This window comes from Phacochoerus africanus, chromosome 5 (genome assembly GCF_016906955.1).
Source record: "Phacochoerus africanus isolate WHEZ1 chromosome 5, ROS_Pafr_v1, whole genome shotgun sequence".
NCBI classification, from domain to species: Eukaryota; Metazoa; Chordata; class Mammalia; order Artiodactyla; family Suidae; genus Phacochoerus; species Phacochoerus africanus.
The window spans coordinates 48,109,174-48,129,748 of NC_062548.1; the positions used below are offsets into that span (position 1 = coordinate 48,109,174).

The 20,575-nt window shown below is 38.4% G+C and overlaps 1 protein-coding gene and 1 pseudogene across 3 annotated transcripts in view; both read right to left on the minus strand.

Moving 5' to 3' along the window:
* Window positions 1-807: 807 nt before the first annotated feature.
* On the minus strand, window positions 808-6,308 carry LOC125128429 (glyoxalase domain-containing protein 4-like; annotated as a pseudogene).
* Window positions 6,309-6,878: 570 nt separating this feature from the next.
* TMEM87B (transmembrane protein 87B) overlaps window positions 6,879-20,575 on the minus strand; it is a 44,492-nt gene continuing 30,795 nt past the window's right edge. For 2 of the 3 annotated variants that reach the window (XM_047781189.1, XM_047781188.1), the window contains exons 14-19: window positions 19,706-19,809; window positions 18,462-18,535; window positions 13,685-13,755; window positions 11,314-11,366; window positions 9,575-9,605; window positions 6,879-8,412 (exon numbers count right to left, since the gene is read on the minus strand). In XM_047781189.1, coding sequence (XP_047637145.1) covers window positions 8,353-8,412; window positions 9,575-9,605; window positions 11,314-11,366; window positions 13,685-13,755; window positions 18,462-18,535; window positions 19,706-19,809 — 393 coding nt within the window. In that variant the 3' untranslated portion in view covers window positions 6,879-8,352. Of the gene's footprint in view, window positions 8,413-9,309; window positions 9,399-9,574; window positions 9,606-11,313; window positions 11,367-13,684; window positions 13,756-18,461; window positions 18,536-19,705; window positions 19,810-20,575 lie in introns of all 3 variants that reach the window. The other variant, XM_047781190.1, reaches the window with a different exon arrangement.

A 20,575-nucleotide genomic window follows, 5' to 3' on the forward strand; every position in this document is an offset into this window, starting at 1 on the left:
TCTGTTTTCAGTGATTAAAATTGATTGGTTTTGCAGAAAACAAAAAAGAAAAAAACAAGAAAATATTTTTAAAAACATTCTTAGGCTGAAGAAACCACCTAATCCATTTTTAAGAAAGCTAACATGTTCTCTTCTTTTGAGGGTTTATATACATATTATATTTCTTTATAGTACATATAGTATATAAAATATAAAGAGACTAGCACAGAGCCAGGCATAACAACACAACTCATTTTATCCTTTTGTTTTCTCTGGCTACTCAAAATTTTAAAGCAAGGAATGTGGGAGTGTTAACCAAATCTTTTGGTTCAAGGCAGGATATTTCTTTAAAAATTTTTATATGTCAAGGCCTCCAGAGTAAGACATTAGAACAGCTAACTATCATCAGGTGCTGAAAATAATCCTGCTCTAAGTAATTGACTTGGAGTTATTTGGATTTAGTTGTTCTCATTGAACTTATACACTTATCAGAATTCCCTCTATCCCCAACCAAAGGTAATATTCCACAGAGCTGTCCCAGGCTGGAGAAGAAATTTTTACTAATCAAATACAATTACACACAAAATGTGCCCTTCCAATGACAGGGCAGGCTACAGAGTTCTCCTCTAAATGGATGGATAATGATAGGATTTTCTCTCTAAAATATATTAGAGCTTTCAAAGGTTAAAATACACAAATCTTCACCACCCCAACTTCCTTGCTTGTACAGGAAACAACCAAACCGCGAGGGCATTTATCGCATAATGCACACATCAGGCCTCACTGTGTTTAACAGGAATCACAGATGTTTGTTCCACGTGGTATCTTCTAACTGGAAGCCTGTGGTTTATTTGGTTCAGCAGTCCATTCATCACTTTTATCTTCTGCCATTGCATCATCCAATAATTTGCTTCCCTCTGGATCCATCTAAAGAGAGTTCTCAAAAGCCATCATCTCTCACAAGGCAAATTTCATGTCTATCAGGGTGGGTCAAAATGAATCACTTGCACTGTTGCTTTCCCTGGAGTGTCCAGACTCCAGGGGAGTCAGAATCTTCTGGTTTGCCCTTTTCATCAAGTCTTCTAATTCTGGGGGCAAGAAAAAGCCATTCATCCAAAAGCTGCTGCATGGTCACCTGCCCCCTTGAGGCCACGTAGCTTCCACTTACACTGGTTGTCAGCAAAGCCCAGGACTCTCTGCAGCTTCACTGAGTGGCCACTCCACCTTCCTGGACTTGCTGACAGCCTGTCTAGAAGGAGCATGGTACCTGTGATGTCCTTTTCAAGTTTGCAGACTCGGATGCCATAATTGTAATTCAGTTTGGCAACAAAGTGATCATCCTCAGGCCTAAGTCCCACCATTATTTACACCATTTCCCATCACATTATAGGCAGCTTTGCAGCCCTGGTCAAATTCCTCACTCCAAAGAATCTTCATTCCCAGGATATCACAATAGAGACACACTGCCTGGAAGTAGTTTCCCACTTCGTTTTATTTTATTTTTTTGTCTTTTTGTCTTTGGGGCCGCACCCGCGGCATATGGAGGTTCCCAGGCTAGGGATCTAATTGCAGCTACAGCTGCCAGCCTACACTACTGTCACAGCCATGCCAGATCCAAGCCTCATCTGCGACCTACACCACAGCTCGCAGTAACCTGGATCCTTAACTCGCTGAGTGAAGCCAAGGATTGAACCTGCAAACTCATGGTTCCTAACTGGATTCGTTTCCGCTGTGCCATGATGGGAACTCCCCTTTTTGTTGAATTTAAAACTGACAGCATTCCTCTTTAATATGAAGGATTTCTTTTAGCATTTCGAACTTGAGGTGCAAGTTCTGCCAGTCTCGATGACCACTGACACATGGAAATGAGGTTTTGCAAGATCTCCAGCTCCATTCTGCTGCCTGCAGGATGTGGGGATGTGGACCTTTAATTTTGAAGGCTACTGCTGGGATGGGGAGCAGCGTAAACACTACTCAGCTTGATGGTCTTATGGAAATTCAAGCATTTTTCTTGAGTAAATGCTCCTATGTTACTGCAAGACTGGTCAACTTCCAGAGTTCTGAAAAGATGAATTCTGAAAGTTTTCATGGTTTTTTTTTTTCATTGTTTTTAAATTTTTTTTAATTTATTTTTTGTCTTTTTGCCTTTTCTTGGGCCGCTCCTGCGGCATATGGAGGTTCCCAGGCTAGAAGTCTAATTGGAGCTGTAGCTGCTAGCCTACACCAGAGTCACAGCAACACAGGATCTGAGCCGCTTCTGCACCTACACCACAGCTCACGGCAACGCCGGATCCTTGACCCACTAAGCGAGGCCAGGGATCGAACCCGCAACCTCATGGTTCCTAGTTGGATTCGTTAACCACTATGCCACGAAGGGGACTCCTTTCACGGTTTTTTTTAAAGGGACAAACTCTCAGAGGTCTTTAGGGATGTCACCTCACTTTATTTTTTTAAGCAGTTTACATAGTTGGACTCAAGCCAAACTTTGTCTCCTATGCTAGTGAAAATCTGCTTTACTTTTTTTAGCCTTTGATGGGTGCATGGAGTCTGCACCACACATGCACATCCAGGGCGAGCCAGTGATCTGGGAGATTTATACAAGAATGTGGGGCTTGCCTTCTTTGGATCTTTTAGAAATTTTTATTTTCTAGCTGCTGTCGTTCTTCTAAACTCTGTCTTCCAGTTCAACAAATAAAATTCAGGTTTTATATCTGGGTTTAATCTCCACTTGGCACAAACTGTGGTCTGCTCTCAGAGTAAGAGCCATAAAAATGGGAAATGCACCCAATGCAATGCCCTCCATCCAAGTGCTGAATACCTTTCAGAGTCTCCCCCCACCCCCCTTTTTTTTTTTGGTCTTTTTGTCTTTTTAGGGCAGCACCTGCAACATGGAAGTTCCCAGGCTAGGAGTTGAATCGGAGCTGTAACTGCTGGCCTACACCACAGCCACAGCAACGCCAGATCCTTAACCCACTGAGCAAGGCCAGGGATCAAACCCGAAACCTCATGGTACCCAGTTAGATTGTCTCCATTGTGCCGCAACAGGAACTCCAGAGTCTCCCTGCTTTTTGTCTCTCTCCAATGTCATCCAGAAGTTGTTCCTCTTATTTATTTATTTTTTGGCCATGTCCATGGCATGTGGAAATTCCTGGGCCAGGGATCAAACTTGAGCCACAGCAGTGACAATGTCAAATCCTTAAGCACTAGGCCACCAGGGAACTAACTCCCAAGAAATTGTTATTTTATCTGGATATGTTGTTGGCATGGAAGTTTGGTCCTGTAAGAGGTACTTCTCCATTCAAAACTTGAAATCCAGAAACACATTTTATAAAGTCATTGTAAAAAAAGCAATTTCTTAGTGAAAAGGCCAGCTTGTTCCTTTGTGCTTAATAAAAATGTGGCTCAGCGGGAACAAATCTGACTAGTATCCATGAACTTGGGTTCAATCCCTGGCCTCACTCAGTGGGTTAAGGATCCAGCATTACTGTGAACTGTGGTGGTCGCAGATACGCTTTGGATCTGGCATTGCTGTGGCTGTGGCCTAGGCCAGCGGCTACAGCTCCGATTCAGCCCCTAGCCTGGGAACCTCCATATGCCGAGGGTGTGGCCCTAAAAAGAGAAAAATACCAAAAAAAAAAAAAAGTCTAAAAATTATTTGGAAGTGGATACTTTCATGCCATTTTTTTTTTTTAAAAAAGGATGATAAAATTTAGGACTCCAATGTTTTATTTTCAAGATGCTCAGTAGTGCTAAAAATAAAATGGATAGTCTCTAACTCTTGCACTCCACTATGCCCCAAGGAAATAAATGTCCTTTTATCAGATTAAGCAAAGAATCAGAATTATGACTATTTATGTAAAGAAGGAAAGACAACACAGTCGTATAAAATGATGTAGCAAGGAATAACCCAAGCATAAGGAGTGTATAGTCCAAGTTTTGAGGTGCAGTTGGACCATATTGTGGCTCCTCTCTCCCTTTGGACAGCAGGAATCAGGGTTGGCAAAAGCAAATTGGAGACAGGCTTCAACTCTGGCCGAGGGACCTGGGGCCAAGGAAGCTCTCCTGGTTCCCCCTTCTCTCACCTGTACAATGAGCTCAGAGGCCCCTTCCAGCTTTCAAGTTCCCATTCTGAGAGAGACTGGGAATATACCACATGAAGAGTTTTGTCTTTTTTTTTTTTTTGCCAGGATGGTGGCACTCTGGGTGCATTTTTTTAAACTTTAAAATTTCATCCCGAAATTAGCATTTGTTAAGTAAAAGTAAATAAAAAAATTTAAAGGCAAGAGTTAGTGGCCAAAAATGTTGTGATTAGACCTCTTCAGAGACATTACTTTGGCACCATCTACTGGATAGCTTTTAAAAGTATTCCTGTGTATAAACTCACTGCAGTTTCTTCTTACTTTCCCAAAACGACTGAAAGGAAATACTGCCAAAATTTTTTACATCCGAATTCAGTACTATCCCAACTTATGCTAGTAGGAATTTAGCATAAATCCACTCTCCGAAGGGGTACAGGACATGCCCTGGGTAACTTCATTTTAACACATGTAAATAAATCTTAGGAGTTACCGTCCTGGCTCAGCCGAAATGCACCTGAGTAGTATCCATGCAAGTTCAATCCCTGGCCTCGCTCAGTGGGTTAAGGATCTGGCGTTGCCATGAGCTGTCGTGTAGCTCGCAGACACAGCTGGGATCTGGGGTTGCTGTGGCTGTGGTGTAGGCCGGCAGCTGCAACTCCAATTCAACCCTTAGCCTGTGAACTTTCAAACGTGGCACGTGCGGCTCTAAAAACACAATAAAATAAAATACAATAAATCTTAAGACTGTGTTTGGATTTCACAGAGGAGTTTGTTTCAGCTGAGCCTCTTTTGAGAATTTTGTTAATGTCCTGCCATCTACTGGAGTCTCCATTTCATATTAAGTTTACATAATTTTAGCACTAATAGATATTATCAAGAAGCAGTCACCCAAAATTTCGGAAAGCATTTTATTAAGACAGAACAAATATTAAGGCACAAAAATACATTAGTTTTTGTCAAACAAAAATCTTTGAAATAATTTTGTCCTACATTCAAAGCAACTTCTTCCAAATTACACAATAATTTAATTTTTAAATAAAAAATATATAACTTCTTAAGCCCCTAAACTCTCTCCCCAAATACATGTTTTCCTAGATCTAAAGTTTCTTATTGAGCTCCTGTATTATAATGCATATTTCCTTAAATCTAGTTTTGTCACATATATATTTGCTATGTTTAGTACTTTAATCGATTTGTTAAAATTTTTCTTATAAGGCTTAGTGTTTTGTATTGCTTATCACATGCTGTTGATCACATAAAGACAAAAGTACCCAAACTAGGGACTTATAAACGTAGCATAACAGGTCTCATAAACAGTCATGCAGAGCCTAGTGCAACAGACTCAACCCCCATTTTAAAAAAGGATATAAAAATCAACCTTACATGTACTTTTTTTTATACTTTCAGTCTTCACATTATAGTAGTGCAAATATAATATGTGGTATTGGGGGCGGAAATCAGTACTTTCTACAGGATGTATGAAAGATTTTGAATATGATTTTCTTTACAGGAAAAGTGTGGGACTATCTTGTCTCTTGGGCTTAAAAAATTCACATATTCATCCATTTTTCCTTCTTTTCAAAATAAACTTAAATATCCTTTAAAACAGATACCAACTCAAATCATGAAAATTCCCTTTTAAGCAAATTTCATACACCACATAAACTGAACATCAATTGCATAACAAGAACACTTAAGTGTTTTGCTTAGAAATACATACAACTGGACTCTTACCCTCAGACCCGTTCATTGGTAGGAAGACCCATCTTGATGGCATCTTAAGAATAAATTGATGGATGGCATAGCCTCAAAGACCTCGATTACCCATTTCTGGAAACCTCGTGCAGAAGCCGGGAGGTTGAGCTGTACAGCGGCCCTGAGTGCTGCTTCTCCCATCAGAACTACAGCTCTGGCCGAGGGTGCCCCTCCTGCATATACGAGGGGCCAGGCAGGCCCTCGGTAGGAACACTCAGTCAGGTCCTGAGTCACCAACAGACAACACTGTTGTCACTGAATGTGACAGACACGGCATATGCCCTTTGAAAAGCACTTCTGACAAGGCTATCAGGAGAGAATACTGCTTTCTGTGATGATGAGAAAAGCCTGCATTTCAGTGTGTACCTGAGTGTATAGGGAGCAGCATTTATCTTGCCAGCTGCACAAAGAAGTGTCTTCGTAAACACAGTCCAGGTTACGCTGGAGGCATTCTCCCTTATTATTACACGTACCGTCTCCTCTCTGCTCGCACATCATTACCACGTGCATCTGGAAGCCCAGGATTTGACATTTCAAAATTCAACTACAGCCTTGTGAGTTAGGAGTCAGTCTGCTTCAAAACACCTGGGGCGTGGTATTTGATACAAACGTTAGGGACAGGGAGGCAGGGGTCACCTCCAGCTCTGAAACTGGGCTGAGGATAAAATACATCAAAACCAGAATGAACATAAATGCTGGGAAATGTAGTAGGTGGGAGCCCATTATTGTGGCAGAAGCAGAAATAAGGAAGGGCACCCACACTGAATTAGACGCTTTGCTTGGGAAGGGTGTCCTACAGCAACGGCACCATGAAAGCCGCGCCTTTCTTACTACAACACGATTCGATATTCCCTACTGAAAATAAACTTCAGAGTATCTTTTAAGAGATGTTACTACTAAAATCTTTTTTACTAACCTCCATGAAATGAGTAAATGAGAAACCAATTCAAAAGGTGGGCTTCTGAAAGAAATAATTTTGTGTTGTGGCTTCACATTGGAAAAAAAAAAATAGGTTATAATTTAAATGTTTGTACTGGTTAAGACTTTAACACTTTTTTTTTTTTTGTCTTTTTGCTATTTCTTGGGCTGCACCTGCAGCATATGGAGGTTCCCAGGCTAGGGGTCGAATCGGAGCTGTAGCCGCCGGCCTACACCACAGCCACAGCAACGCAGGATCCGAGCCGCGTCTGCAACCTACACCACAGCCCACGGCAACGCCGGATCGTTAACCCACTGAGCAAGGGCAGGGACCGAACCCGCAACCTCATGGTTCCTAGTCGGATTCGTTAACCACTGCGCCACGAGGGGAACTCCAAGACTTTAATGCTTCTTAATCACAACCTCTGAAGTCATCCTCAACTCAGGCTGTTAGAACTCCTTCAAAGAAAGATACAGAAGATTCTGACTTTAATTCCTATTCTAAATGTCCACTAGCCCTGTATCTTTGGTCAGAAAGCAGCAAAACAGTCACCATTTTCATCATACTATATTCAGTTACTTTTCAAGTTTAGAATATTCTGCATTAAAAAAAATTTTAAATTTTCAATCACACATTACATACATTACATAGATTGATGTAGCAAAATAATGTATAAAACAGGGTTTAAGGTTTAAAAATTAATTACAAGATTAACAGTAAGGTACTATGCAGTTAAATATAACACGAAGGTACTATGCAGTTATATATGTTTTGTAATGAAACCAAACATGCTACGATTATATAGAAGGTTCTGGTTTCCTCGAGGTTCACTGGTGATGGGCTCCCCAGCTTGGCAGGGAGGAAGTGCTGTGGCAGAGCCATGTGGCCAGGGGACCCTCCTGCCCCAGGCGGGTTCACGTGTGCATCTGGCTTGAGTGAGGGGACGCTGGGAGGGCAGGCCGTGGGGAGTGACCTCTCCCTCTGGGTACTGTGCTCCCGGAGTTCAGACAGAGAAGGCCAATACGTGATTTGATGTGCGTGGCGTTAATCACACACAAGGGCTTTGTGTGTGCACACGCTGAGCAAAACCAACCATAGAAACGTCCGCATGTTTCAATGTCAATGGAGTTGTACTTGTTATCAAATCACTTCAGCATAAAACTCAAAATAACTATAAACCTACGAGACGGAGGCATTGCTTTACCACACTTCACAAGACTCACGTCATCCGTCTCAAAGGTCAGTGGAAGAAGAGTAGGAGTGTTGATGTACAAAGATTATTTTACTCTGGAATGGTCATATTTTCCAGGAAAAAAACAAAGAGAACCCAAATCCACATGCCTGCCACCCTTCAGCTCAGGGCATCTGGGCACCTATCTCTATTGTAATACTTCTCTCTCAGATGACTGCCAATCCGGGCAACTTCATGGACATTAAACTCACATTCAAGGTTCAGCTTTAAAAGGGTTGCGAACCCTCCCACCATCTGAACTCTTAATTTCAATCCACAGATTTCCAAGAAAATACAATAAAAACTTGTACTATCGCAAAACCAAGTTCTCTTTTAGTCTTGAGGAAGTTCCTTCACTGTCATGTAGGTTTCATTTATATGGATCCCAATCACATTATCTTTTCTGAAGAGAACATTTTTTCTGCCATTTCAGATCTGGTCATAATTTCCTTTAAAAAAAAAAAAAAAAAAAAGGAAGATATTCATCAACACGTTGCTGCTCCTCCCAGACCTACCACTATTCTCTGCAGAGCAGTCACAATTTTATGGGGTACCATGCACTCCACGACATACGCAAAAGTATTAGATACAGAAAATAAAAACCATACAATCCAGACTTCCTAATAATGGAGAAGAGTCAATTATCTCTTGAGAAGTTCAGAAAACTTTTGAACTTCCTGCCAGCTAGAAAACATTTCTAGCTCAGAATCACCAGTGAGAGGCAGGGACAGAGCTAACAAGGATTTCTTAGGCATAGCTCGTCTAGGGATGTGCCCGACTTTACCAGTTACGGCATTTTTTAAATTACAAATCAACTATTCAACAAATGAATACCGTAAATGCCCTTTTAAAACTTCCTGTCTTTCTACAGGGTTATAAAGCCTACAGTTCAACAGTTTTGGAGCAAGGGGCGTGTTTACAGCAGCCTTTTCAAAACTTCCCATCCCTCTACGGTCAAATCACCACGCTGATGCCACGGTCTCTTCCCTGACCTTGCAGTGAGTAGATGCAGCTTCTCTCATATTGTGTAGGCACCACATGAATTTCTCCTTAGCCACCACTGATTTCCCAACCCCGTCTTCCTCTGAATAAGCTGGTGGGCCCCGCATCCATCCTTTAATCCTTACACTTCAGATTTCTTCCTGTCTTGGGCCACCCCCTGCAGTGTCCCCATGATCTGTAACTAATCACCTTCAAATCTTCCTCATCTACATCTTCTATTCAAAGTTCCTACTTAGTAAACATAAATCAGTTAGAAACTCTATGTAATACACCTAGGAAAATATCTACAAGTATGAGAGGTTAAGTTAGACAAACTACCCCTTTAAAGTCTTCTAAGCTCTTACCTACATACAGGATGTGAGAAAATCATAGGCTCAAAATCTCATGAAATAATTCTTCCCTCCTTTTACTCCAATAAGCATTTTTCTTGCTCCTGTTTTAAATGAGGATCGAGTTCCTTTAAACTTTACCCACAAATCAATGCATAGTCTTTCAATCTGCTCAATTTGTAATCATTTAAAAAAGTAACATTCAGACTTCCTTTCTGAAATTACATTTCTATTTTGTGAAAATAACTAGCTCCAAGAAATAAGCAAAAATATATTTTACCTCATCTGAATCCACTAACACTGGAAGAGCTCTGAAATAAAAGGAAAAAAAAAGTTGACAATGTTATTAAGAGGCCAGCGTATCTACAGAAGCTGAACACAGCATATCCTACGATCCACTAATCTCCACTCCTGGAGGACACGGGTGACAGAAACGAATACGTAGTGTCACCAACAGACACGGAGAAGAATATCCTTAGCAGTGTTGTTCTTAACAGATAAACTGGGATACTACATGGCCAAAAGAGAGGTATGGATTACTGAGGGTTCAAATTTTAAAAACTGACACAAATAATCTACAGTTACAGGAGCTTTGGGAGAATGGGTCCTGATACAAGAGGAAAACAAGATGGTTTTACAGGGTGGTAGTGATGTCTCAGTTTTTCATCTGGATATCTGGGTGCTGGCTCCTGGGTATGTTTATACGAAGAAATTATTGAGCTATATATACCTAGAATTTGTGTACTTAGAATTTCCAGAATGGGTGTTATACTTCAAAAATTTCAGTTAAAAATGAACTGAAATATGAAAATAACTACAACTTCAAAAACTTGTTGTTGGAAACAATGACAACAAAAACAAATCAAGACCAGTAATACTAGCGGCTAAGGTGTTGGAAGATCAAGGACTAAACCTTTACTAATGAATAATTCCAAACACAATGGGCATCCAATTTCGTCTTTATTTTTTAAGCCTCTGCTTTTTTTTTTTTTTTTTCCTTTTTGGTTGTGTTTATGGCATGTGGATATTCCCAGGCCAGAGATCGAACCTGTGCCATAGCAGTGACCCAAGCTGCCACAGCTGAAAACACCAGATCCTTAACCTGCTGAGCCACCAGGAAACTCCAAGCCCCTGCCATTTTTCTCTTTGAAAAATGTCTTTTTTTTCACTTTTTAGGGCTGCACCTGCAGCATATGGAAGTTCCAAGGCTAGGGGTTGAATCAGAGCTACAGCTGCTGGCATATGCCAGAGCCACTGCAACTCTGGATCTGAGCCGCATCTGTGACCTACACTACAGCTCACGACAATGCTGGATCCTTAACCCACTAGCGAGGCCAGGGATTGAACCTATGTCCTCATGGATGCTAGCTGGGTTTGCTAACTGCTGAGTCATGACGGGAACTCCTGTACATTAATTTTATGTTAAAGTTTTCTGAGTGAACACACAGAGGTTCCCAAGAAACTAAAATTCTGGAAACTATCTTGGGTTATATAATTCTACTCATTTTACATAATCGGTTCATGGCAACACAAAATAAGATATTTTAGTCTTTTATAGGCCAGAGGAATTTTTGTTATCAGGCAGACCTTCTATTTACAGAAACAAATTGTAGAGAGTAATGACTCTCTAAGATGTAAAGAGAACTTCATGGGAGCCTTATTCTCTCCTTCAAGAAGTGTTGGCACAAATAAGTTTGGTCTACTTTGGTGGTTACCATCTAAAGTACTTAATAATGATTTTCCAGATCTGGAAGATAATGGTTGCCAACTAACCTGAATCTCTCCACACATACATTTGCTCAAAAAACTATGAAATCTCTAAAGATTACAAACAAAACCACACACAACTCATGGTCTTCAACAAAACCAGAAGAACACGGCAAATCTGAAGTTACGTATATGCAGAGAAATAAGTGCCAGTTCCAACAAATCCCCTGCTGTCACTTCAAGCTTGTGAATACTGAGAGTGGGGAAAGAGAGACTAAATTTTAGATTCAAACTGTAACAGAAGATATTTACACATCTGTGAATGAAGAGGGAATATTTTCCTCCACCCACTTCAAATCTTCATCCTGTAGAAATAAATATTTACATATTAGCATTTGCTTAATATCACCTGAAAGCAGAATTTTTAAATAGAAGGTTTATAAAATTTAAGCATTTAAATTCAAATGCTTCATTTTAATTTCTAAATATCATAAGAAGTTGGCACTTACGCCACACAGATTTTTCTTCTTTTTTTTGCTTTTTAGGGCTGCACCCGCAGCATAAGGAAGTTCCCAAGCTAGGGATCAATTCGGAGCTGCAGCTGCCAGCTTACACCACAGCCACAGCAACACCAGATCCTTTACCCAATGATCGAGGCCAGGAATCAAACCCGCATCATTATGGATCTTAGTCAGGTTTGTTACCACTGAGCCATGACGGGAACTCTGTCACATAGATTTTATGCCAGTGTTTTCTTTAACAGTCAAACAAACATTTGGATTTCACGTTTTTGTACTTCTTGGTTTTAGTTAGATGCAGTGGTGTTTTTTTTGTACTTCTTGGTTTTAGTTAGATGCAGTAAAAATACAAAGAGCTGATTTATGAGATAGGAAACAGCATGAATAGATTTGTATTGATTTTTTGTTTCCATCATTTCCTATGCCTCCTAGTTTGTTCATTTCAGATCGTGAATTTATAATTTTTCAACAGAGAAAGATGATGGTACAGATTTTCTAACTTTATAGAGGCCTATTTATTTCTATCACTTGTGTCTATGCTCATCTCTCTGGAGGAGAAAAGAAAAGCAGGTCAGTTGTGGTACCTAAACCCTTTTTTTTTTTTCTTTTTTTTTTTAAGAAATTTGATTACAGTTATTTCACTGGGAGTAAGAAAAATAAAAGGAATACTGAATATTTTGGTTTATAACATAAAATAAATCAATATGGCTATATATGGCTATAATATGGAATGTTCTGATTCTAGCATTAATTACATCTTGCTTACCTGGAGAGAGAGAGTGAGCAACTGAGCCAGCACTAAGAGGCACCCCAATCCTCTGAGTGAATCTCAGGGAGAAATGAGTTAAGGAGAGACAAAGCCCCCAACTTCTGATCAAGAGCTGACTACACGACTTAGAGAAATGAAAACATTTTCCCTTGATATATGTGCACATATTGAGCTTTAAAATAAACTGAGATATATCCCTAAAATAAGAGGAAAATCTACAAGTTGAATAGTTCTAACACTAGAGAATTAAAACTGTTGTACTTTTTAAGGTTTAAATTACCATAAAACTACTTAAAAGAACACATTTTAAAGAATTATTAATTACCAAAAATAAAAAAGAGAATTTATCAAAACCAACAAACGAAACTGTTTCATATGCCATCTGTCCTGTTAGAACTTAGATGTGTACATAAACTTTTACACATTATTAATCAAAACGTGTAATTGTAAGAAAGCCAAATATAAAACTGTGTAAAAAATAAAACTGTATGATAGGCATTTCTATTTTGTCTAATTATGTTCATAAGTATCACTTTTAATATGCATAAAATACTTTAAAAAATCAAATCTACCCTATACTATTTTTCTTAAGCTTATGTGGTTTAAAGTCCTTTTCCAATAGATAACAAATGTTATCTGAAATGGCTTAAAAAACCACTTTTAACACAACACTGTAAATCAACTATACTTCAATTTTAAAAAAATCACTTTAAAATGTTGACAAATTAACACAGACTTTTACTATAACAAAGCTTCTCAATCTTGTGCATGTGAGTTGTCTATGGAATCCTGTTAAAAAGCAGATTCAGATTCAGTAGGTCTGGGGTAGGCCTGAAATACTGAGTTTCTAACAAGTTCTCAGGTGACACTGCTGGTCCAAGGACAGAATTTGAAAAGTAAGGACTTAGAGCAGTTACAGTTGTCAGCTTAAACAGCATTGCTACTTGGTAACATATATTTTTATATAAAAAAAAAAACTAGTGAAAAAATGTTCTCCTACAGACTTGTGGTTGCCAAGGGGGAGGGGGAGGGAGTGGGATGGACTGGGAGCCTGGGGTTAATAGATGCAAACTATTGTATTTGGGGTGGATAAGCAATGAGATCCTGCTGTAAAGCACAGAGAACTATGTCTAGTCACTTGATGGAGGATAATGTGAGAAAAAGAATGTATATATGTAAGTGTGACTGGGTCACTTTTTTGTACAGTAGAAATTGACAGAACACTGTAAACCAACTATAATGGAAAAAATAAAAATCATTAAATAAAAAAATAATAATAAAATGACAAAGGACCACCTGAAAAAAAAAATGTTCTCCTCAGTCAATGAATGTAACACTCGTATAGATTTCTAAAGTATTAAAGACTGAGATTCTATTAAATATATACTATACTCACAAAATTATCAGAAGTAGGTTTAGCTGTTCCATTGGAAACCGTTTTCGAGACTCTTAATTTTATTCCTTCAGCTATAATGAGAAAAAGTATAGAAATACATAAAATTATAAAATAATATTTTCCTTTATAGCCTCACATTTAATAACCGTATAAAGAGGGTTAACAGTGGAAGCTTTGGGTTGGGTGCTGGTTTCAATATACCGTTTGGAAATACAGGGGGGACGGCAAAAGTCAAAAATGTCAAACTGCAATAACGACCAGGTCCTCAAGTTGCTAGTGTGAATTCTGGTTTTGGAGGGGTTTAAACAAACAGGCAAACAGATAAATGTACACATTTCCTTAGACAGTTTCAATACATTCTAAAGTTTATGGATTTAAAAATCATCTTTGGCCATACTTTTACTTCTCTGATGTATAAATTGTTAGAATGTGCTTATGGTATAAACAAAATAGGGAAGAAAATTTGTATTTCTTTATGTTTGAACAAGGCTCTTCTTTACGCCAGCAGTGTTAGCAGAGGAGAGGTTAAGAGCTCTTGGAATTCTGGCTCTATCTATGTAATCTTGGGCAAAGCAATCAACTTTCTGTGACTCAGTGTCCCCACTTATAAAATGCAATGAGGTCTACCTTGGCTGATGAGCATTAAACAAATTAGCATATATAAGGTACCTGATAGATTTTAATATCACCTTTGTTACTATGATAATTTGCCAAATGTGCTTCTCCATAAACTAGGACAAGTGATACGATATGATGCTGTCAAGAGCATAAGTTAGTGCCTCTGTCAAAAATCAACTGACAAATGAAGCATCCAATTTAAAAATAATTTAAATATTACACTTATTTTGGAAATAAAGACTTTAGATATCTCCTATTATACTGGAATTGATCTGGTGCTGGTAAAAGTACATTCTTCAAAGTGTTATTGCATTAATAAAATAATTTGAAGCAACAACAATAACAAAATCCATTGAACGATATGTGTGGATTTATTTCTAGACTTTATTTTGCTACACTGATGTATCCCTAGCCTTATGCCAATATCGGACTCTCCTGATGAGTACAATCTGAAACTTTTTTTTCTTCTTATGGCCATGCCTGCAGTATATGGAGGTTCTTGGGCCAGGGATCAAATTGGAGCTACAGCTGCAGCCTACACCAACAGCCACAGCAATGCCAGATCCGTGCTGCATCTGTGACCTATGCTGCAGCCTGTGGCAACACAGGATCCTTAACCCACTGAGCAAGGCCAGGGATCAAATCTGCATCTTCATGGATACTAGTTGGGTTCTTAACCCTCTGAGTCACAACAGGAACTCTGGTTTTGCACATTTTTTTTCATTAAATTTATTAAAAAATATTTTATTTTTGAAGCTATTATAAATATTTAAAATTTCATTTTTCAATTATTTACAGCTAGTATATAAAACAACTAGTTTCTATATATTTGACATATATCCTATGACTGTTATATTCACTGATTAGTTCTACTGGTTTTTTTTTTGGGGGGGGTTTGTAGACTTAGGATTTTCTACATACTTAACCTTGGTATCCACAAATAAAAACAGGTTTACTTTTTCCTTTTCACACTTTATGCTTTTTGTATTCTTTGGGTTGGTTTGTGTGCTTTGCCGTTCTGCACCGGTCAGGACCTCCTGTCTGATGTTGAGTCAAAGTGGTGAGCAAATATCTTTGTACTTCGTTCCCAACATTGGGAGGAAAACACTAATTATTTCACCACTGAGTATGCTTTCAGTTGTAGAGTTTTTTCTTAGCATTCTGTACTTTGTTTGCTAAGTGTTGTTTTTTTTTTCCAATCCACAAACAGGTATTGAATTCTGTGATGTTTTTCTGTACCTGAGATAATTATGTCATTTTCCTTTTTTTAATGTGATGAGTTGCATTATATTACATTTTCAAATGTCAAAACAGCCTTGCAATCCTGGAATAAAGTTCACTTCACAATGATAGTCTTTCTGTATTCTGCTAGATTTTATTTACTAGTATCTTTAAAGGGATTTTATGTTTCTACTCACTAGTGATACTGGTCTGTAAGTTTTTCTTCCTCCTTCCTTCTTTCTGTCTTTGTTAGATTTTGGCACCTGAGTTATGCTGGCCTTTTAAAATAAGTTAAGAAGGGAGTTCCCATTGTGGCGTAACAGAAACAAATCCAACTAGTATCCATGAGGATGTAGGTTCAATCCCTGGCTTTGCTCAGTGGGTTAAGGATCCAGCATTGCTGTGAGCTGTGGTGTAGGCAGCAGACGTGGCTCGGATCTGGCATTGCTGTGGCTGTGTTGTAGGCCTGAAGCTGTAGCTCTGACTTGATCCCTAGCCTGGGAACTTCCATATGTCATGGGTGTGGCCCTAGAAAGCAAAAAAAAAAAAAAAAAAGGCTGGGAAGTAGTCCCACCTCCTCTATATTCTAAAGAGTTTGTGTAAGATTAGAATATTTCCTCTTTAAGTATCTGAAAGCATTTATTAGTGAGGCCATTTGGGCCTGGTACTTTATGGGAAGATTTTAAATTTCAAATCCAATTTCTTTCATAGATATAGAACTATTCATATTTAGTGGCAGAGGTTACAATTAAGGTTAGTTTAACAACTTTAAGGAATTTGTTCATTTTATCTGAACACTCAAATTTGTTCGTAATATTTCCTTACTTTTCTTACTGTAGTAATGTGCTATCTTTTCAACACTGGAAGTTTGCCTTGCTACATTGTTTTGTCTTTATTTCTGGTTTAGACTAGCTAGAGGTAAACCTATTTTTATTAATCTCTTCAAAGAAACCACTTTTGGCTTTGTTGATTCTATTTCCCCATTTTCTATTTCACTGATGTCGACATTTAACTTTATTGCTTCTTTCTAATTACTCCAGGTTTAATTTGCCCCCCCCCCCTTTTTTTAGGGCCGCACCTAAAAGGGCAGCATATGGAAGTTCCCAGGGGTCGAATTGGAGCTGTAGCCGCCGGTCTACACCACAGCTCACAGCAATGCTGGATCCTTAACCCACTGAGCGAGGCTAGGGATCAAACCCGCAACCTCATGGTTCCTAGTCAGATTTGTATCTGCTGTGCCACAACGGGAACTCCTAATTTGCCATTCTTTTTCTAGCTTCTCAAGGAAACATATTACCACTGATCTTATTTGTTTTTACGTTTTCCCTTTTTTCTTGGTAATATAGGCATTAAAGCTATTAATTTTCCTCTAGAATTGGTTTAGCTACATTCTATAAAATGTGACATGTTCTGCTTTTATTATCATTTAGAATGAAATATTTCCCCTCAATCCCTGAGTTACGTAGAAATGTACTGCTTAATTTCTAAATATTTGATTATTTTGTAGATACCTTATTGTTATATGTCTACACAGCCACAACAGGAACTCCCAGTCTATCTTATTCAATGTAGACTTGAACATTTAATCTTCAGGTGCTAGGTGAAATGTTCTATAAATATCAATCAGGTTAATTAGGCTGATGATTTTATTCAACTCTCATATATTTTACTGATATGTCGACTTGTTTTATTAATCATTTAAGAAGTGTTAAAATATCAAATTATGGGAGTTCCCGTTGTGGAGCAGTGGTTAACGAATCTGACTAGGAACCACGAGGTTGCAAATTTGATCCCTGGCCTTGTTCAGTGGGTTAAGGATCTGGCGTTGCCGTGAGCTGTGGTGTAGATTGCAGACATGGCTTGGATCCCGCATTGCTGTGGCTGTGGTGTAGGCTGGTGGCTACAGCTCCGTTTAGACCCCTAGCCTGGGAACCTCCATATGCCGCGGGAGCGGCCCAAGAAATGGCAAAGACACACACACACACACACACACACAAATCAAATTATGACTGTATTTGTTTATACCTCTCTTTAGAGCTTCAGAATTCATGAATCAGAATTTGATAAAACTGTCATTAAATGTATACACATTTAGGATTATTATGTCTTCTTGATAAATTCATCCTTTTGTCATTAAGAAATGACACTTTAAACAATTACTGGCAATACTCGGCTTTGAAGTTTACTTTGTCAAATACTAACACAGCCACACTAGCTTTCTTTTGTGTTGAGTTTCACTGTTTTTTTTTTTTTTTAACTATCAGACAATCTCTTCCTATTGAGTATGTAGTCCACTTGCATTTATTTTAATTATCAATATAGTTAGGTTATTTAAGTCTGTCTGCTTACTATTCAAACTGCAATTTGTTTTACATTTGCCTCCTCTGGCATTCCTTTTCTGTGTCCTTTTGGATACATTCCTTCCTTCCTTTCTAATGTTTCTTAGCTTATCATAATCTTCTCTGAATATATGTAAGAACTATATTATAATACTAAATTCATTTACATCTTTTTCTTTTGTGCTACAATCATACATTACACTTCTAAATACGTCATAAATCTCATGCTACTATTTTTGCTAAAAAGTTGATTGACTTTTTTGTTTGTTTGTTTTTTGTCTTTTGTTGTTGTTGTTGTTGTTGTTGTTGCTATTTCTTGGGCCACTCCCGCGGCATATGGAGGTTCCCAGGCTAGGGGTTGAATCGGAGCTGTAGCCGCCAGCCTATGCCAGAGCCACAGCAACTCGGGACCCGAGCCGCGTCTGCGACCTACACCACAGCTCACGGCAACGCCGGATCGTTAACCCACTGAGCAAGGGCAGGGACCGAACCCGCAACCTCATGGTTCCTAGTCGGATTCGTTAACCACTGCGCCACGACGGGAACTCCATGTTACAGTATATACAATGGCCACTTAATAATAAAATAGAATCACTCACTTAAATTTTCCGATGTTACCATGAATTCTTCAATTTCATCATCGGAATCATCTATTAAGGGCATGAAGGCATATCTATATCAAAAACAAGGAGGAGTTTCACTATGTGTTTAAACTTATTCAATTTTCAGTTTATATCTAAAACAGTCATCTCATACTTTAAGAAATATCTGCACTTTAAAAGTTTCTCATAAATTGAAATGATAAAAATTTAATTATTTTACTTTCAAATTGGCAAAGGTTATTGTGAAGAAACTGTGAAACTGGAGTTCCGAACCCATTGGTAAAAGCATAAGTGGATCAAATTCTTTGCAATATATAATGTTCAGGGAAGGGAATTCTCTGCTGTATTTTTTCCTCCGTGTCAAGTTTACCTCCCTACCCACTATTTTTATCCCCTAACTAAAAAGAAATTGGTAATCTGATTAGTGAAAATAGAGTACACTGAGCCACACTAAGTCCAACAGCATTCAAAAAGCATTTCTGATAAGAGCAAAAAACCTAGAAACCAAGTGTCTAACAATTAGAAACTGCTTATATAAATTACACCACAATTATATTACGGCATGCCATATATCCATTAAAAGTGATAAATCTATACAAGATAAGGAAAGATACAGTTTAAACAAGAAAGTGCAGGACAGTGTATATATGTATGTGTGTATTATCATTGCTGTTGTATAATTTTAAAGACAGAAACACACGTGCTAGTATATACTTATTCATTTTTTCCAAGAAGGAAGAACCTTAACAGCGTTTTCCATGGGGAAGAGGAACAAGGCAAAGGAAGCAGTGGGGCCTCCTGCCGCAGGTGGTCTAAAGTACAACTTTCTGAACAGTCAAGCTCTTTATGACTTTGGTCTCACCTTTACTTTCTAGCTTTATATGCCTCCAACATCAGGAGTACTAACCACAGGGGATGCCTCGATGGCTTCCACAGTATGCCGTGTCTGTTTCTGCTACTCCAGAACACCTGCACTCTTTCCTAGGTCAGCCATCCACTGTCCTACTCGCTTCCTGAAGGCGTGACATAAATGCTGCCTTTTCAGGGAGTCTTTCTGCTGGGCTTAGTTTATATATCTCTTATTTCACTGTCTTGCTTCTGTTGTTTGTCTCCCCACTTGACTGTTCACTCCTTATCAGCAGGGACTACCTCTCCAGCTTCTATAAATGCTTTTTGAACTGACCACTGTAACAGGTGATGAACAAATCCTTGCCCAACCTGAACTCTCCTACGTTAGGTACCTCTGATTATTTGCCGATGGTCTCCACAGAAACATTATCACAATAAGGATAAGTGAAAAAAGGAAGCTCCAAAACGCATCATCGACCCAGCGTTCCATCCAATCCTATAATAAGGATGATTCAAACAGGACAAGTTAATTTTCTAATAAACATAGAGATTTCCTATTCAAATAGTATATAATGGCAAATACTATTGAAAACTTTCCAACCAGTAACTCTACCAAATAAATAAGTACATGCTTTTTTAAGAAACATTAAGACTAAGAAATGCTATCTTTATAAAATCAAAATGAATGTTTACTTCCCCCTTATAACCAATCAGATCGATAAAATCCTAACAAATTATACAATATCATAAAAAAATTAGGTTTACAAAGGCTTCAGAGATCAATTAATTTTTTTTTTTTGGACAAGAACAGTTTCTTCTCTCAATAAATTATCCCTAAGGCAGCAGAAACCCAGGGTTTTCAGAGGGCTCTTTAAAATGGTTTAGGTAGAAATAGAAACTATTTCCAAATCAAGAACCCCCCCAAGAGGTCCTTTTGTACTTTAAGTCTAAGAAATATATCTTCTTCTAACTAGAGAAGCCCTGGAGAGTATCTCTTGAGTGTCCATAATGAGTATATCAGCCTAGAGACATGTCTGGCTTAAGGTTTACAGTCTCAATTACATACAAAACAACACAATTACATTGTGTACTGGAAGAGAAAGACTTTCTGGTACCTTAAATTATACAGGGAAAGTATTCCTTCTCAAAATATATAAAAAGAAGGTGAGAAAGGGCATAATTGCAAAAGGAGATTTTTTAGACTCATTTAAAGGAGGCAAATGTTTTTATCATTCTATATAAAATAATTCAAAGTAAAGAGA